The 17168-nt window shown below is 40.9% G+C and overlaps 1 protein-coding gene across 4 annotated transcripts in view; it reads right to left on the reverse strand.

Annotated features, from left to right (window-relative positions):
- Window positions 1-412: 412 nt before the first annotated feature.
- The window catches only part of ppp2r3a (protein phosphatase 2, regulatory subunit B'', alpha), an 84822-nt gene continuing 68066 nt past the window's right edge, over window positions 413-17168 (reverse strand). For 3 of the 4 annotated variants that reach the window (XM_027008600.2, XM_027008602.2, XM_027008601.2), the window contains 12 exons: window positions 10597-10860; window positions 9371-9474; window positions 8647-8749; window positions 8461-8535; window positions 6574-6660; window positions 5903-6059; window positions 5299-5347; window positions 5127-5216; window positions 4568-4743; window positions 4012-4130; window positions 3597-3703; window positions 413-3390 (listed from right to left, as the gene is read on the reverse strand). In XM_027008600.2, the coding sequence (XP_026864401.2) occupies window positions 3294-3390; window positions 3597-3703; window positions 4012-4130; window positions 4568-4743; window positions 5127-5216; window positions 5299-5347; window positions 5903-6059; window positions 6574-6660; window positions 8461-8535; window positions 8647-8749; window positions 9371-9474; window positions 10597-10860 (1428 nt within the window). In that variant the 3' untranslated portion in view covers window positions 413-3293. Of the gene's footprint in view, window positions 3391-3596; window positions 3704-4011; window positions 4131-4567; window positions 4744-5126; window positions 5217-5298; window positions 5348-5902; window positions 6060-6573; window positions 6661-8460; window positions 8536-8646; window positions 8750-9370; window positions 9475-10596; window positions 10861-12624; window positions 13267-17168 lie in introns of those variants that run through there. The other variant, XM_027008603.2, reaches the window with a different exon arrangement.

A 17168-nucleotide genomic window follows, 5' to 3' on the forward strand; every position in this document is an offset into this window, starting at 1 on the left:
CAGTCTTTGCATGAAACTGATTTTTTTTGGGATGGACAAATTTTTGACTATTATCTTTATTATCTATTATCAAATTTCTGACTGTCTATAATCATCCGTTATCTGTATATGTTGATTGGGTTTATGGATTACTTATTTCGCCTGACATATAGTTATATCATGAGGTCAAAATACACACTTCTCTGCTTTACCGCTGTCCCTTCTTCCACACTTAAAATGTGTGTGTGCCGTTTTGGAGTTGAATGGTGGTATAGATTAAGGGTCTGGATGTTACCACATTAAGGACCTTTTACCTGACAGTTTATTCCTGTGAGCCTTGACTTGCAACACAATAACAAATAAGCTATGTGTATACAAAAATACATCCACCAAACCAATATGACACAGACACAAAGTTGCACAGTAGAAAAGGTTAGGTGTAAATAAACAGATTTTTACATTTTTATTTATTTTAAGAGTTTTTCAAAAGGAAAAAAAAAAAAAAACTCATGCGAAACAGTTTGATCAGATTTGATCAGAGCAGGGAGATCCCAGAATCTCCGCTAATCCTTTCTTCTTCTACAAGCAAGACATACCTTAGATCCAAAGAAATACACATGGGAAATTTATATATATAAACTCAAAAAAACAAAAAGAAAAAAACTTGCACACTAACATGTCTAACAGCTCCTGTAGCTGCCATCTATGTGCAGAGGATTGGATTTGCATAGACTTTAATGTGTTAATGACAGCAGTGACCAAGTTAGACACTTTTAATCTCAAGTTTATATTTAAGTATGTGGGTTTATCTTAATATCAAATAATTCGGATAAAAGTATAACACTACAGCAGGTTTATTGCTCTGGTGTCCAAGAAGTGCTACTGATACATTGCTGTCCCATAAAACTGATCCAGTTGATTGTCATCTTACAGTGAATTCATACAGAATTTATAGAGAATTCATAGAGAACTCCTTCATAAAATCATTCCCTCTCAGCTTAATACACATCATTCTAACACTGGCAGTTGTAGTTATATTTGTATATCATAATTTAAAACAGCCCTGCCACTCAGTGGCAGGGCTAAACAATAAAATAAAAGTCTAAACAAAATCAAAGTAATTTACAGTGGCTATAGAAAATCAACATGCTATGGCAAGGTCACACCAGCTCAGCTACAGTATACAGCGCTACTGTGTGTCACTCAGGAAACACAAAAAGAAAAACACTTCACATATATAAATATATTACACTAATTACATTAACGATGGGAACGGTATACACAGTGGGAGAGTGGGGGGAGAGGCTTGCCTGTGAAAAAGAACATTGACACTAGCAGACGCGTGTAGACTTCCTCCCTGGGTTGCGTGAGCATAAGACACCAGAGTGGAGAGTTGATTCACAGTCACTGCACCATAAGCAAGGACCCAGAGCTTGGGCCCAGGATTTGATCAAAGGATTTGGGTGAAGCTGGGGGAGGCAATGCTCTGCCACTCGGCAGGGCCACAGCTCTCAGCCTGAGGCTGTCAGGCAGTGATTTGCATGGGCAAAAGGGCTCCTTATTGAAAATCAAAAACCAAGGCCTTTGGTGAGATTATTTCTCTGAATGTTATAAGTGGATGCAGTAATAATAATAATAATAATAATAATAATAATGATCATCATCATCATCATCATCAAAATCAGATGCAAGCAGTTAGCCTACTCATTTAGTGGCTTTTAAAAGTTTAAAGGCCAATGGTGTTTGGGGCAATCAGAGCATAGCATCTCACTGGGCGTAGAAAAACACAAATCAAGTATATGAAGGGAAACTACTGTATGAAAGGGCACTTGCTTTTAACAAAAAATAGTAGGGGCAGTCTCTCTGTGCATGCCAGTGACACCAAGCACTTTAATGATAGCAATTCAGACTGGTCAGAAAAGGAGTGGGAAAAGAAGATAATGACCAAAGAATGGCTGACAATGGTCGTGAACATGTGGGTGTGACAAAGCGTTTTCACTGGTTTGAGTAAGCCTGAGAGGGCCCTGGGCTTGGAGGTGCAGAGTGTAAACAAGCTCCCTCATCTGCTGCATAGAGCTTTTATTGAGCTGCTTTAGAAACCACAATAGTTCTGGTGTGAAACATCAGCCAGAGTGTTTACAGTGATGAACCAGATGGTTTGTTGCATGTTTTAAGACCATAAAGGTCCTGTACCCTGCCACTAAGGATAAGAAGCACAGCCTGTCAGCTAGTGTGGGGATGTGATGTGACCTTTGGCACAGATGGTAATACCCAGCTCTGGACATAAGCCTTTCCTATGCAGCAGACAATAGCAAATAAATAACACTTTCACCACTATCTGCATACCTTTATACAGGATTATAAGTGAACAACAGTCTTTCAAAACATTCTCAACATGCTATATTAATATTTCACAAAGGCCTCTCTATAGTGCCCATACACCTCTTATAGTTCTTATGCCTAATCAGAAAAATATGGCTGAGAGAGGCAAGCACAGTAATTCAACCAGTCTCTATTAAACAGTAAAGATTGTCCTGTATCCAAAATATATCACAATTTGAATATGGAAATGTTTAGTGACGTGAAGTTTAGTTTGATGTTTGTAGGAAAAACAAACAAACAACAACAACAACAAAAAAAAAACATCACCATGTTTCTCACTACGGAGTACCTTGGGGAAAATCAACTCAAGTTTTTCCATGCAACACCTCTAGTAACCACTAGGAGATGTAGTACATCACCAATAATATTTCAGCACTGAAGAGCTTTGCTGTGTGTATCTCCAAATAGTTCTCTTCAGTGCAAATGTGCAATATTTAAATAAAAAACATTCACTGTGTTATGTGATGTTATTTGATTTCCACAAAGCTTGTAGTGTCCTACACTGCTGTATTTGTGTTCTGTATGGGACACTTGTCACACAAAAGCAATATGAAAACACATTTGAAATGCTGCAGGAACATCATTTCACTCACACTAAAACACTTTCTACTGTGTCCTAAGGGTTCACCTAGATTTCATGTCAGTCTTTTTAAAATTGTAGAAGGAACCAGCTGGCAATTTACAATGGGGCCAGGAAGACTCAAAATACTGACAGCCAGGGAGGATAATGAGTTTGTGACTACACTTAAGACATATTGCACATGAAGCCTTATTGGGAGCCCAAAAAAACCTTTACATTTTACAATTACGCACAGGCAGAAAATGTCCATTCTGAACGGTAAAAAAATGTAGTTCCATTTTTTTGGGAGGAGAGAGAGAAAACTGTTTAGGAGGGGAGTGTTTTGCACTCTAGTTGGGAGAGCAGAGGACGGTCACACAGACAGGTCAGAAATAACCAATTTGTCCATTTTATTTCCAATCTCAGAGGGGACTGAAATCTCATCAGTCTCATAATCATCCTCAAAAGACCTGAAACAGCAAGCACACATAGCACATCAGATGACTATTCATTTAGATGAAACTGTGGAGATTAAACACATCAATGAACATACTTACTATATTGATATAACACAAACATAAAGTATGTAAATAAGTAGTAAATAAATATGTGTAGCTAATATGTCTGTGCCAAAACAGACTAGGAAAGGCTGGTTCTATACTGGGGTCATACTCACCCCTCGTGTAGCTGCTCACTGGCTGTTTCCTCAGCAACCAAGATCTCATACTCCTCTGCTGCAAACTTATCCCAGTCTGAGGGTTCAGGACCATCTCCATCCAAATCCTGCAAACCACACACATACACAAACACACATACTCTTCACCTCAAACTCAACTGGTCCAGACAGATACAATGGTTTTACGTGCCATAGCTATAGTAGCATCTCAGCTGTGTTTGTGATGTGTTTGGTTGGTTTGTGTGCTTTGTGCAAAGTTGTAGGCTTTTTGTTATCTAATACGGTTGAATGTGCTGCAGAAGCAAAGAAATCTCACCACCACCACCACGTTTCCATGGCAGCTCACTATAAATGTACATGTCTGAAAATGGTTTGAGTCAGGGGGTCTGTGTAGGAGAAAGACAATGAGTCTTACCTTTTGCACTGCAAATGGATCTCTCTGCTCATGGTCCAGGTACTTCTCCAGGTTGAAGAAAGTGTCAAAAAATATGTGTGTCATCCTGCACCGCTTCAGATCACGAAGCGTGATCTTCCCTGCAAAGACCACAACAAAGGTAGAGGCCACATTATCATCGGGTTGAGAAAACATCATGTGCACTGCAGAGGAGATTTTAAAAACACTGATTAGAACATTTTATGATGGAAAAGGGAGGGGAAACATCAATACAGCAGTATGCTGTGCTGCCCAGTGCCTAATCTTATTACAGCTGGGAATTTACTGGACAGCATTTAACCAAAACACTGTCAGTGCATCAGGAAGATTGGCTAAGAATGTTTCATTTCTTCATTTTCATGGTGTGTTCTACACTTTCTTAATTTTCATGGGAATGGTGTGAATGTGTTTTACACTTTCCATTCTTTTTTTTAGATTCCATACTATAGTTTTCATGAGGATGATCTGTGTCAGTTTACTTTTATCTGATTAGGTGGTGTTGAGACGGACTTGGTAGAAGATGCCCAGCCTTTCTCACCTTGGTACTCTGGTTTGACGAGGTCCAGCATCTGGCAAAGTAGATCTTGAAAGGGCAGTGGTTCAATTCCCATGCCCTCCATTCGCTCACACTGCTCCTCATAGAAGTACTCAAGCTCATACATGGAGAGTACGCCATCCCCATCCAGATCCATACAGCGAAACCAGTACTCCACACTAACACACACATCATAGACATTTTATGGCAAGCTAATTCAAGTTCATCACATCTCTCTATAAAGTTCATTCTGAATCATAAGTGGAATTGTTTTAAATTTAAAAAATCCCTATTAAAAAACTTTTCAGGAGCACGGCTCCCAACACAAGCAAGTTGAGCATCCTTAGCCACCTTTATGCTTAAGTGCTTAAGAGCTAAGCCACTTGTGTAGTCTTAGCAGGTACTGACTCACTTGCCAGATTAACATCCAAATTATCATGCCCACACTGCTATTCGCAGAGTTTGTTGCAGTGTTGCAAGGACCATCACCTTGAGCAAAGTGTTCTGGTAAAAGGAAAGCCCCACCCCCCATAAATGGCTGATATAGTAACAGTGGCGCTACCTGGTAGGATTCTTCTTGTCTTCTTCTGAGATGAGGAACCACACAAACTCAGCATAGCTCATTCTGCCTTCTCTTTGCACAGAGTTTCCCCTGAAACATAAGAGAGGAATTTAGCTCTGTCCAGTACAACCCCACAGACATTACAAAGGACTTTATTTCCCCTCTGTCTTACCGGGTCACAGCCCCTGAGAACAGCCGCTCAATGATCCTGCTAGATGATGCTGCAGGAAGGAAAAAAACATCTCAGAAACTCACTCCCAGAAACAGTCTCATAAGGAACCTGCTCTCAGAACCTGCTCTAATCAGGAACTCAGTCTCAGAAAAAAACCCATCAGAAACTCACTCCCTGAAAAATAACACTTAGAATCTCATTCTAAGAAAAAAATCTGAAAAACATTCAAAAACTGATTCTACTGAAATTAATTCTCAGAAAACTTCACAACAAAGTCAATCTGAGTTAAAAAAAAAAAAAAAAAAACAATCAGAAGCTCACTTTCTGAAAAACCCATCAGACTCACTCTATGAAAAATTCATCAGAAACTCATTCTCTGAAAAACTCTTATCTGAAACTCACTCTAAGAAAAAAAAAAACCTCATCAAAAACTCACTTTCTAAAAAACTTTAATCAAAAACTCAATCTCAGAAAAAAAATGCATTTAAGACATTTACATCAGAACTCTCATCAGAAATTCACTTACTCTCACTCTCAGAAAAACTCAGTTCTGACTTTGTTATATTCACATTTCAACCTGATTGTAGCTGTTCACTCCACTTACCATGGTCGTTGTACCTAGCCAGATCCTTGGGGTCAATGAAGAGGTCATGGTCAGTGTCCAGCTCCCAGAACTTACAGTAGATAACGTAAAAGTGTTCATAAGAAAAGTAGTCTGTGATCTGATTGATATCATCCTCCTCTTCCAGCAGGGCAAGAGTCTGGCAAAAGAGAGTGCTGTTTTCAAGTAAAGCTATGGGGCATAAAGGAATTCTTCATCCAAATATTTCACATTTTGCATTTTGCTAATGAAAAACTGATAGTTTTCATCCTGAATTAGTAAAAGGTATCATTATTAGCAACATTAGCAATTTAAATTTCTTCAAATGAGTCAGTTGGGTTTTCTTCCATTCTCTGTGTTTTGATATGCTGAGAGAGTACTGCTGAAATGCTGAATGTATACTTTCTGATTTCTGGTGTTCATTGACACAAAATCAGATTATTTGACAACTTCAGGCATTTCGAAAAACTTCAATTCTAGTTATGATCAGGTATAATGTATTATTCACATATCTACATTTCCCTTTTCAGGATTTGTCAGCATCTCGATGCACAAAGAACAGAATAAATCTAAAACGAATCCATTCCTTCAGGATTTGACTCCTTTAAAACAATGTTGATTTAAGAACTATGTTGAGACATTTGTACTACATTTTAGTGATATACATCTTGTACCTGTAGGAAGTTGCTTCTCCTGAGCTCAGTCATGGTGATCCTGCCTGTCCAGGACCGATTGACTGTGTAAAATATGCGCTGAATCACCTATATCAACAAAGCAACAGGGCAAAGAGTGACAGTGCATATAGTAAGGAGTCAAAAAGGAATATTAAACACAATAGGCCAGATTCATTAAACATGGCAGTAACCACGTTACGGCATGCAAAATGTACGTGAGAGTATTAAATTCATATTCATAAAGTTACCATGGCAATAATTGGCACACAGGTGTCAATTGTTGTGGTAAATTAACCTGTGCCTTAGGTGAAAGCCAATCAAACTTGACATGTAAATGAGGCCATACATATTAAAGACTCACACAAGGAAACACATGACTGACTAAGCTTAGTCAAGAGACCAGAGGTATGCTGAAAACTGATGCGAACCCCATGGTTGCACTGAGATGATTACATCAGTACTTCTTCTAAACAGCAAAATTGTATCACTTCTCTGTCTATATCTGTTTATAGTTTCATTTGTATTTCTTATGGCAAAGGTTTGTGGTATTCTGAGATCTTACTTATTCCTCTTCTTGTAATCCTTCTATTGCAGTTGCAATATTTGCCATTATGCTTAGTCAAAACAGATCAAAATAAAATCGAAATTGAGTTTTGCAAAATTTTGTGGATGACTTGCATAGGTGTTAGAGAAAAGATCATTCAAATCCACATGAAATAAAAAAAATAGCCCACTTTACATATACCACTGGACAGGTTTAGGTGGTATTTTTGTGGAGTACTGTATTATGAATCACTAACATCATATGCTAACGAGGACAAAATGTGGTAGCACCATATATCACATAAATGGGAAAATATGTCGGCAATCCATATTTATGAATGAGGAAATGTGTTACTGCGGCTGTTAATTTGCTGTTAATGTCATGGTAAATCTAGTGGTAGGTTTTATAAATTTGGCTCATCAAGACTAAGCATTAAGGTACTACAGTGGTTATATTTTGATTCTTAAATGATTAGAAAAGCCATCAGAATTGGTAAAGGGTCTTTGCTGTGCCAGAATGTCTCTTTGTCTCTTGGTTAAATAAAATAATAAAAAATAAAATAAAAATAAGAGAACAAAAAAATTGTTGATCTCAGTAGCCAGAAGGTATAAAGGCGCAGTGTAAATAAGTCACATATATCTCCAGTCTCAAAGGAGGTCTGCACAACTTGTGATTATGTGAGAGGAGTCAGCCTTCTAAAAAAGCAAAGCTTCAGTGACAGTATGTGCTCAAGTTATGGGCTGAACTAGAGACAGTGCCCGGGTAATTTCAGGGAAGGCCAAGGGCGGATTCTTAGTAGTTTCAGAGAGGACCAAAGACCACTTCCTGGTAGTTTTGTGCTCCTGGGAGCAATGGATAGCACAGGAAGGGGCTAAATATGGCTATGTAGAACTGACGGTGGCATCTTTCCGTGATGTCAGGCTTGACCAAAGCTACTTCTCCACCACACCCCATCCAGCTGTCCACAGACAGACAGACGCATAGTGGGTCATGTCTTACTCAAGTAAGATGAGTATGTGAGCTTGACTAACTCAGCTCTAATAGATGGACTCAGTTTACCATATTCATCTTGCTGAGTTTACCTCAGAGCTCAACACCAGAATACCTGATCAATGCTTATAAATAACTGCACTTTCAAGCAACTTCTGCTTTGAGCTTCATCTATATATCAACCTCTGGGCAGCTAAGTTTTTTTTTCATACATGTGTAGAAAAAGTTGCTAACAAAACAGCTTGAAGGACAGGTCACCATTTACTGTGCAGTGACTACAAAATGGCTGCTGCTATAATTGTGACAGATGTCTGCCAGTGTAATGTCATCATAGTCTTAATAAAGACACATACGGTTGTGATATAGCGGGAATGGAATTCAGGGGCGTCCTTTAAAAACGTCAGCCCTGGGTGAGTGTCCACGATGTCCTAAAAAGACATTGTAAGAAATAAAAACAAACAAAAAGTTAAACGCAAGCACACTTATACCCCAGTGGTGAACACACAGAAGCTTTCTTTTCTCTGCGGTGGAAAGCCAACCTGTAACAGAGGGATGAAATCTTCTTGTTCCAGATAATTACAGCCTGGCTTGGCCAGCAAGTAAACAAATTTGGATGCATCATCATAGCAGCTGTGTAACAACCTGTGGAGAGGCCAGAGAGCACACATTAACTACAGATCCACTCTAAACAGCGGGTTGCCATGATGAATCTTGTGAAGTCTTCATCACAGATTCTACAACACAGTGTTTCAGGATCACAAAGAACTTTCTCCAAGCTTGCATCTCTCCTGAGCTTCTTTGAAACAGGAAAAATGATGTTGTTCACCTGCTGAGAAGTGGCTAGCATAGGGCGAAAACAAACTCAAAGAGGGTCTGATGACTCAGGGACTGAGAACCTCCTGTCTACATGCAGAGCTTGTGCAGATGTGTTGTTCAGAATATGTCTGGTTAAGGCTAGGGGTAGGTACAGTACTAGGATATGTGTATAGTATGTTTAAGGTTAGTATTCGGTACAGTACTAGGATATGTGTAGAGTATGTTCAAGGTTAGGGTAGGTAGATTATTAGGATATGTGTAGAGTATGTTTAAGGGTAGGGTAGGTAGATTATTAGGATATGTATAGGGTATGTTTAAGGTTTGGGGTAAGTAGAGCACTAGGATATGTGTACAGTATGTTTAAGGTTAGGGGTAGGGGTTGAAGGGGTGGGTTATGTCATTGTGTTTTTTTGTTTGTTTTTAACTAGACCTTGTTGGCTCACTTACTTCCTCCAGTTGGCAATAAAGGAGTGGACTGAGACAAAACCTGTCCTCTCTCCTCCTGCACAGTTAAACATGGGGGCCTTCCAGTACAGTGGACACCCACAGGCCTGAACAAAAAAAGAAAAATCTGTCACACTGCTATTATTTATCAAGCATGTAAAAGCAACTTTATTTATCATGACGGCATTTGTCATGTGTAGGTAGAACCATGCATGCTACCAGAATACATATTCTAAAGCATAAAAACACCTTTCACTTTGACTAGAGCTGTAGACAAGATCCCTAAAGTCATGACGAGTCAGCTTTAAACAGTCAGCTCAGATCAACACAGACCAGCGCAGACTATACCACAGACAAGACAAACTGGGTCCATGACTAACACTCCTGAGATTTGTTGGTGGCTAAGAATCATTGGTGATAATCAAACATTCCCATTTGTTGGTCACAGTGCAAGTCTTGTCTGTGACCTTTGACTCGGATCATGATAAATGTTAAAATGTTTAGAAATAGTTTCTCTCTGGTTCCCTTTCAGTGGCAGCTGTTAAGGAGGACAAAAACTCACTCCTAATGCGTTTTTGTGAAGTAAAAAGGATATTAAAAAAAACACTGGATTAAAGGATAACTATACACTGAGTTGCCAGTTTATTGGTTTGACTATAGCTGTAGGATACTAAATTCTTTTAAATCATTTAACTATGATCTGTTCAATGACTGGTTATACTTGTCACTTTACAACTGTTCTTTTTTTCCAGTGGCCTCTTTATTTAATGTTCAAAAAAGAGCAGGCAATATCTGAATATTTTCTGTATAATTGTATAGATCCATATCTGCTTATGTTGTATCTCCAAGTGTTTGCTAGGAAGGGTTGAGACAATATACATGGGGTATAATTATAACTCTGGTGCAGCCAGCCAGCTGATTTCAGAGTACAATAGTGGTGCTAGGAATGGTGGACTGCAACTTACAACTGCAATAAAATATATGACTGCCTATTAGGTACGACTTTGAAGTATGTGGCCATCTATCTTAAGACTCAGGTTTGCATGCTGTTGATATATGTTGCCTTATTCATATACATTGTGCTGTGATGAAACTATGGTGTAATTACATTCAAGAACACATCAGTATTATGAAAACATGGTTCTCATCAGGAGCCTCTAGCTTGATATCGCTGTATATCGCTGCATATCATGCTTCTGACAAAACACTGTAATTGACTTCTTGGGCACCTTTGCAATCTTCCCCATCTCGTAAATGTCAGCTTTCTCTTCCTCAAACTCGGTGAAAGCTCTTTCGATTTTGGCAAGGGCCTCGTCATAGTTGGCAGTGCAGTTTGGAAGGCCTCTGGGGAAGTAGAAGCGTGGAATGTTTATGGAGGGAGGAGGGGGGGGTTCTACCACTTTTGCAGGTGGGGGGGGAGGAGAGGGTGGAGCTGGTTCAGGGAGAGGGGCTATAGCTGGAGGAGGAGCTCCCGGTTTCTTCTCTGGTTGGATCTAAATAGAGAGAGGGAGAGAAAAAGAGAAAGATTGATCAAAAATATGCTTTAAGTATGATTACTTAAGCTTGTCTTTAGACCAAAAACTTGCATTCCTGAGTTTGTGATTGTTCTATATGTTCTGATTTTTTCATAAAGTCATATAAAACACAACAAAAATCAATTTGGCCAGAGAAATTAAATATCCTCTTGAAAACAAGTTCATTATAAATCATTATAACAAATTCTTATTGTTAAAATGGTGAAAGTTGATGGAGTGGAGAAGCTGTTTTAAGATAGATGATGCCTTCCAGCATAACATATAATAATTCAACTGCTACAAGAAACAAAATCCTCTCATTAACCATCAGCACACAGTGCCTTTTTCTCACCTTGTCCAAGCCTGTCAACACATGCAGGAACTCTGCCACAGGCTGTACTGGCTTATAGGCATTGATTACCACCCCATTCTGCTGTAACTTCAACAGATCCCAGACCAGTGGATATTCTGCACTACCACAGCATCAGCTTTCTTCGAGAGATAACAAGCTGTTCCTGAGACAGGTCACCCACCTGTATGCCTCCATGCATCCCTTAATAATTCCAGATAACAAGATTGCGTCTCACCTGATAAGGATAGATTTAATTATTTTGTATATCGTTTCATATGTATGTTTAGTACTACTATTTGCTAGTAAATCACCACACACTCCTGAAAGTTCCAACCTTTTCTCTGTCATGTGTAAGAAGAATCTGCTCTAAATAATTCTATAGGAAGCATGTAGAAATGTTTTCCCTTGGCATTCTAAACACAAGAGTGGGAACTTCCATGACGTTTCTTCTCATCTTGGGAACAAATTGTAAAAAAAAAAAAAAAAAAAAAAAAAAAAAAAAAAAACTCATGGAAGGATCCATCAGAACCCACCACATTCCTGACACTTAATCTCATTTGATTGAAGTTCGATTAAATGAATTTACCCTGTCACAGACATAAATATCAATGAGCTTCCAAATATTGCTTAAAAACTACTTACATTGTTCCTAGGTTAGAATACTGTAGCCGTTTAATGTAGTTATAGGAGATGAAAGACTTTTAAAGTGACTGTGCCAACAACCTTGTGAGCTTATCAAATAAAGCAGCAAGGTTTGACAGTAGAGAGCCTTTGACAGTTAATGAACAGTGTAGTACAGTGTGCTGTTTTGGTCTTAAAGTATGGTATGCATACACTCTAATTTACACACCAGACACTTCAGGCCACTGACAGCTGTGTCCTGCCTCACCATGCAATGGTCTCAAGGGACCCAACACAAACTGAAGGTTAAATGACTGGTAGGGTAAATTCCAGAGACAGGTTGGTGCACAGATCAAATGCTCTACAGTGTTTATTCTCAGTGTGAAACAAGGCCCAGGAGCCTTATTGTGAAATCTCATCTAGAAACTTCACAACAGCACTCAAAAGACCAAAAAGGTCTGACTAGACATGAACATCTACTCTGCACCTGAATTTGGTGCACATTCATACTGGGAACACACAGATCCTGTGTACAGTATGTATTGAACACAACAGCTGTTAGTCGGGGGGGGGGGTTTACACCCCCCTCCTTTCTGTATGCGGCATCCATTTGGACACTGTATTTCTGAAGTTCTTTGATACCACCCAATCCCAGTGGGACTATGTATAACCCTGTTGGTATGTGCCTGTGAATAGTTTGTCTTGCCTGGCATGTATGAGCTATCTTTAGCGGTCTTTACGGAACTGGTTGAGGGCCCCTGCCTACTGACCTGAGCTTGCTGAAAAGATTTGAGCCTCTTCTTGAAACGCGATGGCAGGACAAAGTCGCAGCCCCTGGCCAAAAAGGCCAGTTCCCCCCGTAGGTCAGGATCTTCCCTGAGCGAGGCCTCTTTTATCATCATGGTTGCGATATCCAGAGAGTTGAACCGAAGCCCAAAATGATTGGTCAAATTACTCCAATGTCCTCGGTGACTTCTGATCAAGACGTTGTAGATCAACGTCTCAGGCCAATGCCTCCCACTTTTCTCCCACCTTTTTGCTTCTCTATTTCTTAGTCCCTCTCCTTCGCTCTCTTCCACTACACGCAACACACACACACACGCGCGCACACAGCCACACACCCCCTCAAAATTCTGGCAGTGTTCTGTCCTGGTGGACTCCGGTCCAGGGGCTCCCGGTGGCTGGGTCTGGGTGCGTGGAGAGGTGACTGCAAGCAGTGCAGCTGGAGCTCAGAAGCATGGCAGCACTCAGGCCTTCAGGCTGCTGCCTGCCTTTCGCAAACACAAAATACAACTTGCACGTCGACTAGTCCAAAGCCAGTGGCTTCCAGTTCTGCGAAACATGACCCTCGCAGGGGTCTGCCTCCGAGACAAGTCCCCGATCTCCGCCTGCCCCGTCCTCACAAGCAGAGGGTTGAGCACAGAAGTGGGGGTGGGAGGTGAGCGGGTGTAGGGGGGAAAGGGTGTCAGCTGTGTCAGATGTCTGTTTGTGCCTGTGTGCGTGGATCAGCAAAGGTGCATTATGGGAAAGGAAGCCCCCTCCTCTCCATGGCAAGAGGAGCTAAAGTTAGCTGACAGGAGTACAGATTAAGTGCAAACTGCTGTCGATCATAACTTTGTTTATGTGCACAGCATACAGACAGAGAAAGAGAGAGAAAAAGACAGAAATGTGGGGGGTGAGAAAGAGCACAGAGGCAGAGAGAGAGAGAGAGAGAGAGAGAGCGAGAGACGGTAATAGCTCAGATGCTGAGATCCAGCTTCAGTGAGTGCACTAAGAACATTTTGGGAAGGGGGAGGGAGTTTAAACGTTTTTCTGGCACGTCTGCCGATGGTGCAAAAACATCAATACCAACAGTGGACCATCTCCTCTGGGTCTCACTTTGATATCATACACAGCCCTCACTATGGAACCAATAAAAGGCTGCTTCAAGGACCACATGGTTCAGACCCACACACAAAAGGAATGAGAGACCTGTGGGGCTGATGAGTATGAAGGGGAGAATGCCGAATGGCCTTCATGGAGTTATTTGCTAATAAAGCCTTGCAACAACAGCCACATCATTGGCCAAAGGGTCCTGATTGGCCAGATCACCACAAAGAGGTGAGACTTCTATTAAATCAGAACTGTCTCTCAGGTACTGCTATTGTAGCAAGCATCATGCTTTTTTAAATCTCCGTTCAGTCATGAATATGAGGCCTAAAAGACACACATCTTGCACACTTAACATATGTGTTTAAGTTTTCCTGTAGCTCATATTTGCTAATGTCACTGCTCCAGCTTCGCAGATATAAAAACACAACAACTAGCATGTATATAGTGACATCTAGTGACTACATCCATAAATTACCAATCAAACCAAAAGCCATCCAATAAATGTTCTGTAACTAAATGTTAGCATAATTAATTAATTTATCATAATAAAGGAGGGAACTGACAACATGCATTAAAAATGTTGCCAGCGAAGACCGCAGAGGTCTTCATGCTGGGACACAGTAGATAATAATGCTTTTGCATAGCTGAGATGTCCTCCTGCCAGTAGCCTACTGCTCTTCTCCCCATCCCTTTCAGTCTTATAAATAACTCTGTGTACAGGAGGCCTCCTGACATTTCAGCTGTACATAGTTAGCCCACAGTTCCCGACCCTGGCAGCTGTTAGACGAATATCAAACACATCAAGATTCCAGGCTGGGCAGGGCTGGGGAAGTCTATGACTCTTGCTAATGCTATCAACCAGAGCAAAGAGGACCACAGAAACTCCACCACATATACATTCATGTGCTAATTCCAAATCCAAATCAGGTATAGGAGTGCAGGTTTGGGTTTTTCAAAAACATTTTGAAGAGATACTTTTTAAATGCTGGATTGAGTAGTACACTGAACACTCTCATTTAAGACAATCATAACATTACAGTGCTTTTGACAAACAATGCACAGGCCTGCAGAGCTTCACCCCTTACATCAGTACCCAGCCACCAAGTTTAAATGCCCCAAATATTTAGCTTTTCTTTCAAGAAACATTTCATGCTGTCTAGCAAATATACAGAACTTGAACAGTACTTTAGCAGCAGATCTCTAGACAGAGACTCACCTGCTCCTCACAGGTGTTATAGATACCACAGATCTGAATTCGTACTGATGGCTTTTATGTACTAGGTAAGCCTCTTGAAATCCTAGATCTCTTTTTCCAGAGACACTTTTAATAACACTCATCAGCTTAGTTGATCCACTGGTTAGGATATTATAAGACCAAAAATTCGCTGATCATCAACAAATAATCACACTCTTATTGAACTGAATTAGAAATGCTAGGTCAGGAAAACACCAAATTGTGTAGGGAGAAATTGATCCTTCTCTCATACAGGTCAAAGCCATATGGCGCATGAATTATTACAGGAAGATCAGGCAAGCTTTGCATGAGGAAGACCACAATCCTTGTGGCTGGATTCCTGGATCTCCCGTCATGGTCCTGGTGCCTGAAAAAACATGGCAAACAGCCAAGTGGCGCTGGAGCCAGCTTTAAGTGCTCCTCCCTGTTAAACAATATTACTCCTGCAAGGGTCACCTTGCCTGACACATTTGAGTTGGCCCCTAGGGGTCACAGCTGAAATGTGTCTGCACCATCGCTCTCATTACTCACATAACTGGCCCAAAGGCTGAACTACATGCACTGCAAGTACAGACCCCCTACTTGAGACGAGCTAATCCACACAGGGGCAGAGGCACTGCCAAGTGTCCTCCATACAGCTTGCTGGGGTTTCTCTGGCTTGCTTCTGGAGAGATCTCCAAGATTTGCTTCAACTCTTACTTGTGCTAATACTACTGTCAAGTGTATTTCAATACCTGGAATACATTGGTAGTGTCACAATGAATTCTGATGATCATAATCTGATTTGAGCAAATGTATCATTTTAAATAAGATTATTTCCTGTAAATTCTGAATGTCTGAATGTCTTTCCTCACTGAAAACCTGTAAGGGCCTAAAAACTTTATGTGACTGGTTTTGGGAAGTAACCTGTAAGCAGCATCAACACTAAGTTTCACTTTGGCCAAAAAATGGCTATTTGCCACTGGACACTTCTGGCTTTGGAGTTAAAATCCTCTGAGTGAGCTAGGCAGAACTTCAGATCTTTAGTGTGGTGTTGCAAGAACCAGTTAGTGGGTGTAGGGGACAGGGGTAGACAGGCAGATGGGCAGATACGGAGAGGGGCTCGTCACTGCTGAGTGTGAGAGCATTCGCTGAGAGCAGCAATGTCGTCAGAGTGCTGGGAAACCCAATGACCAGAGGACAGTTAATACCCCTCTGCCCTCCCCCAGAGACACACCTGTCCACCCAGCTGCATGGGCCAGTCTGTTCTGGGACGTGCTGTAACAGTGCCGCAGCCTGTTTCTGGAGCAGCAGCCATTGATGAGCATGTGCCTGCATGGACAAGCGTACCATCCCCTTTCTCTCTCTCACACACACACACACACACACACACACACACACACACACACACACACACACACACACACACACACACACACACACACACACACACACACACACACACACACACACACACACACACACCTGTCTCCTTCTCACCTGCTGAGCCAAAGTCCATCAGCCAGCTCAGCATTCTCCTATAGGGCTACTAAAGGACAACTCCATCCATTACACTAAACAGCTACTCCACCCAATCTCTTTTAGGACTACTCCACCCATTCTCTTGAATTCAATCTACTGATTCTTAAAGAACTACTACACCTGTTTTCTTAAAAGACTACTGCATCTATTTTTTAAAGGAACACCCACCCACTAATGCTAATGTGACTAAACGGGCCTTACAGCTGAGGACCAGTTAGCAAAAAGGCTATCTGGCTAACTGCTTCCTTTCAGCTATCATTCATTATTATATTGACTTTTATCTGGTGAAGTGACCCATGAAGGGTGAATCACAGTCACCATACAGGAGGTTCTGTAGACTTTTAAAGGCACCCATATCTGAGTGGCTGGACTGGAGAATGTCTGCGTACAAACACAATGATGGAGCCAATATCTAGCCCTGCTCCTCACATCCATTACACATGTAAGCAGTCAAAGTGAGTGGTGGTACTGCAATAACAGCAGTGCTTGTTAACATGGAGAAAGCCTGTTGAAAGAAGCCTGAATGCAGTGTAATTAGTTCTGTTTACAAGAACAATAATGTTTTTATTCCATCTATTTACAGAGCATCTCAGTTGTAGTTTCTAAATGCCAATAGCAGCGACTCCCAGCACCCCCCCACCCCCAACACCCTGAACACTCTTGTTGATGATGTCAACATGCAAGAAT

The sequence above is a fragment of the Electrophorus electricus genome, chromosome 15 (assembly GCF_013358815.1).
Source record: "Electrophorus electricus isolate fEleEle1 chromosome 15, fEleEle1.pri, whole genome shotgun sequence".
Lineage (NCBI taxonomy): Eukaryota > Metazoa > Chordata > Actinopteri > Gymnotiformes > Gymnotidae > Electrophorus > Electrophorus electricus.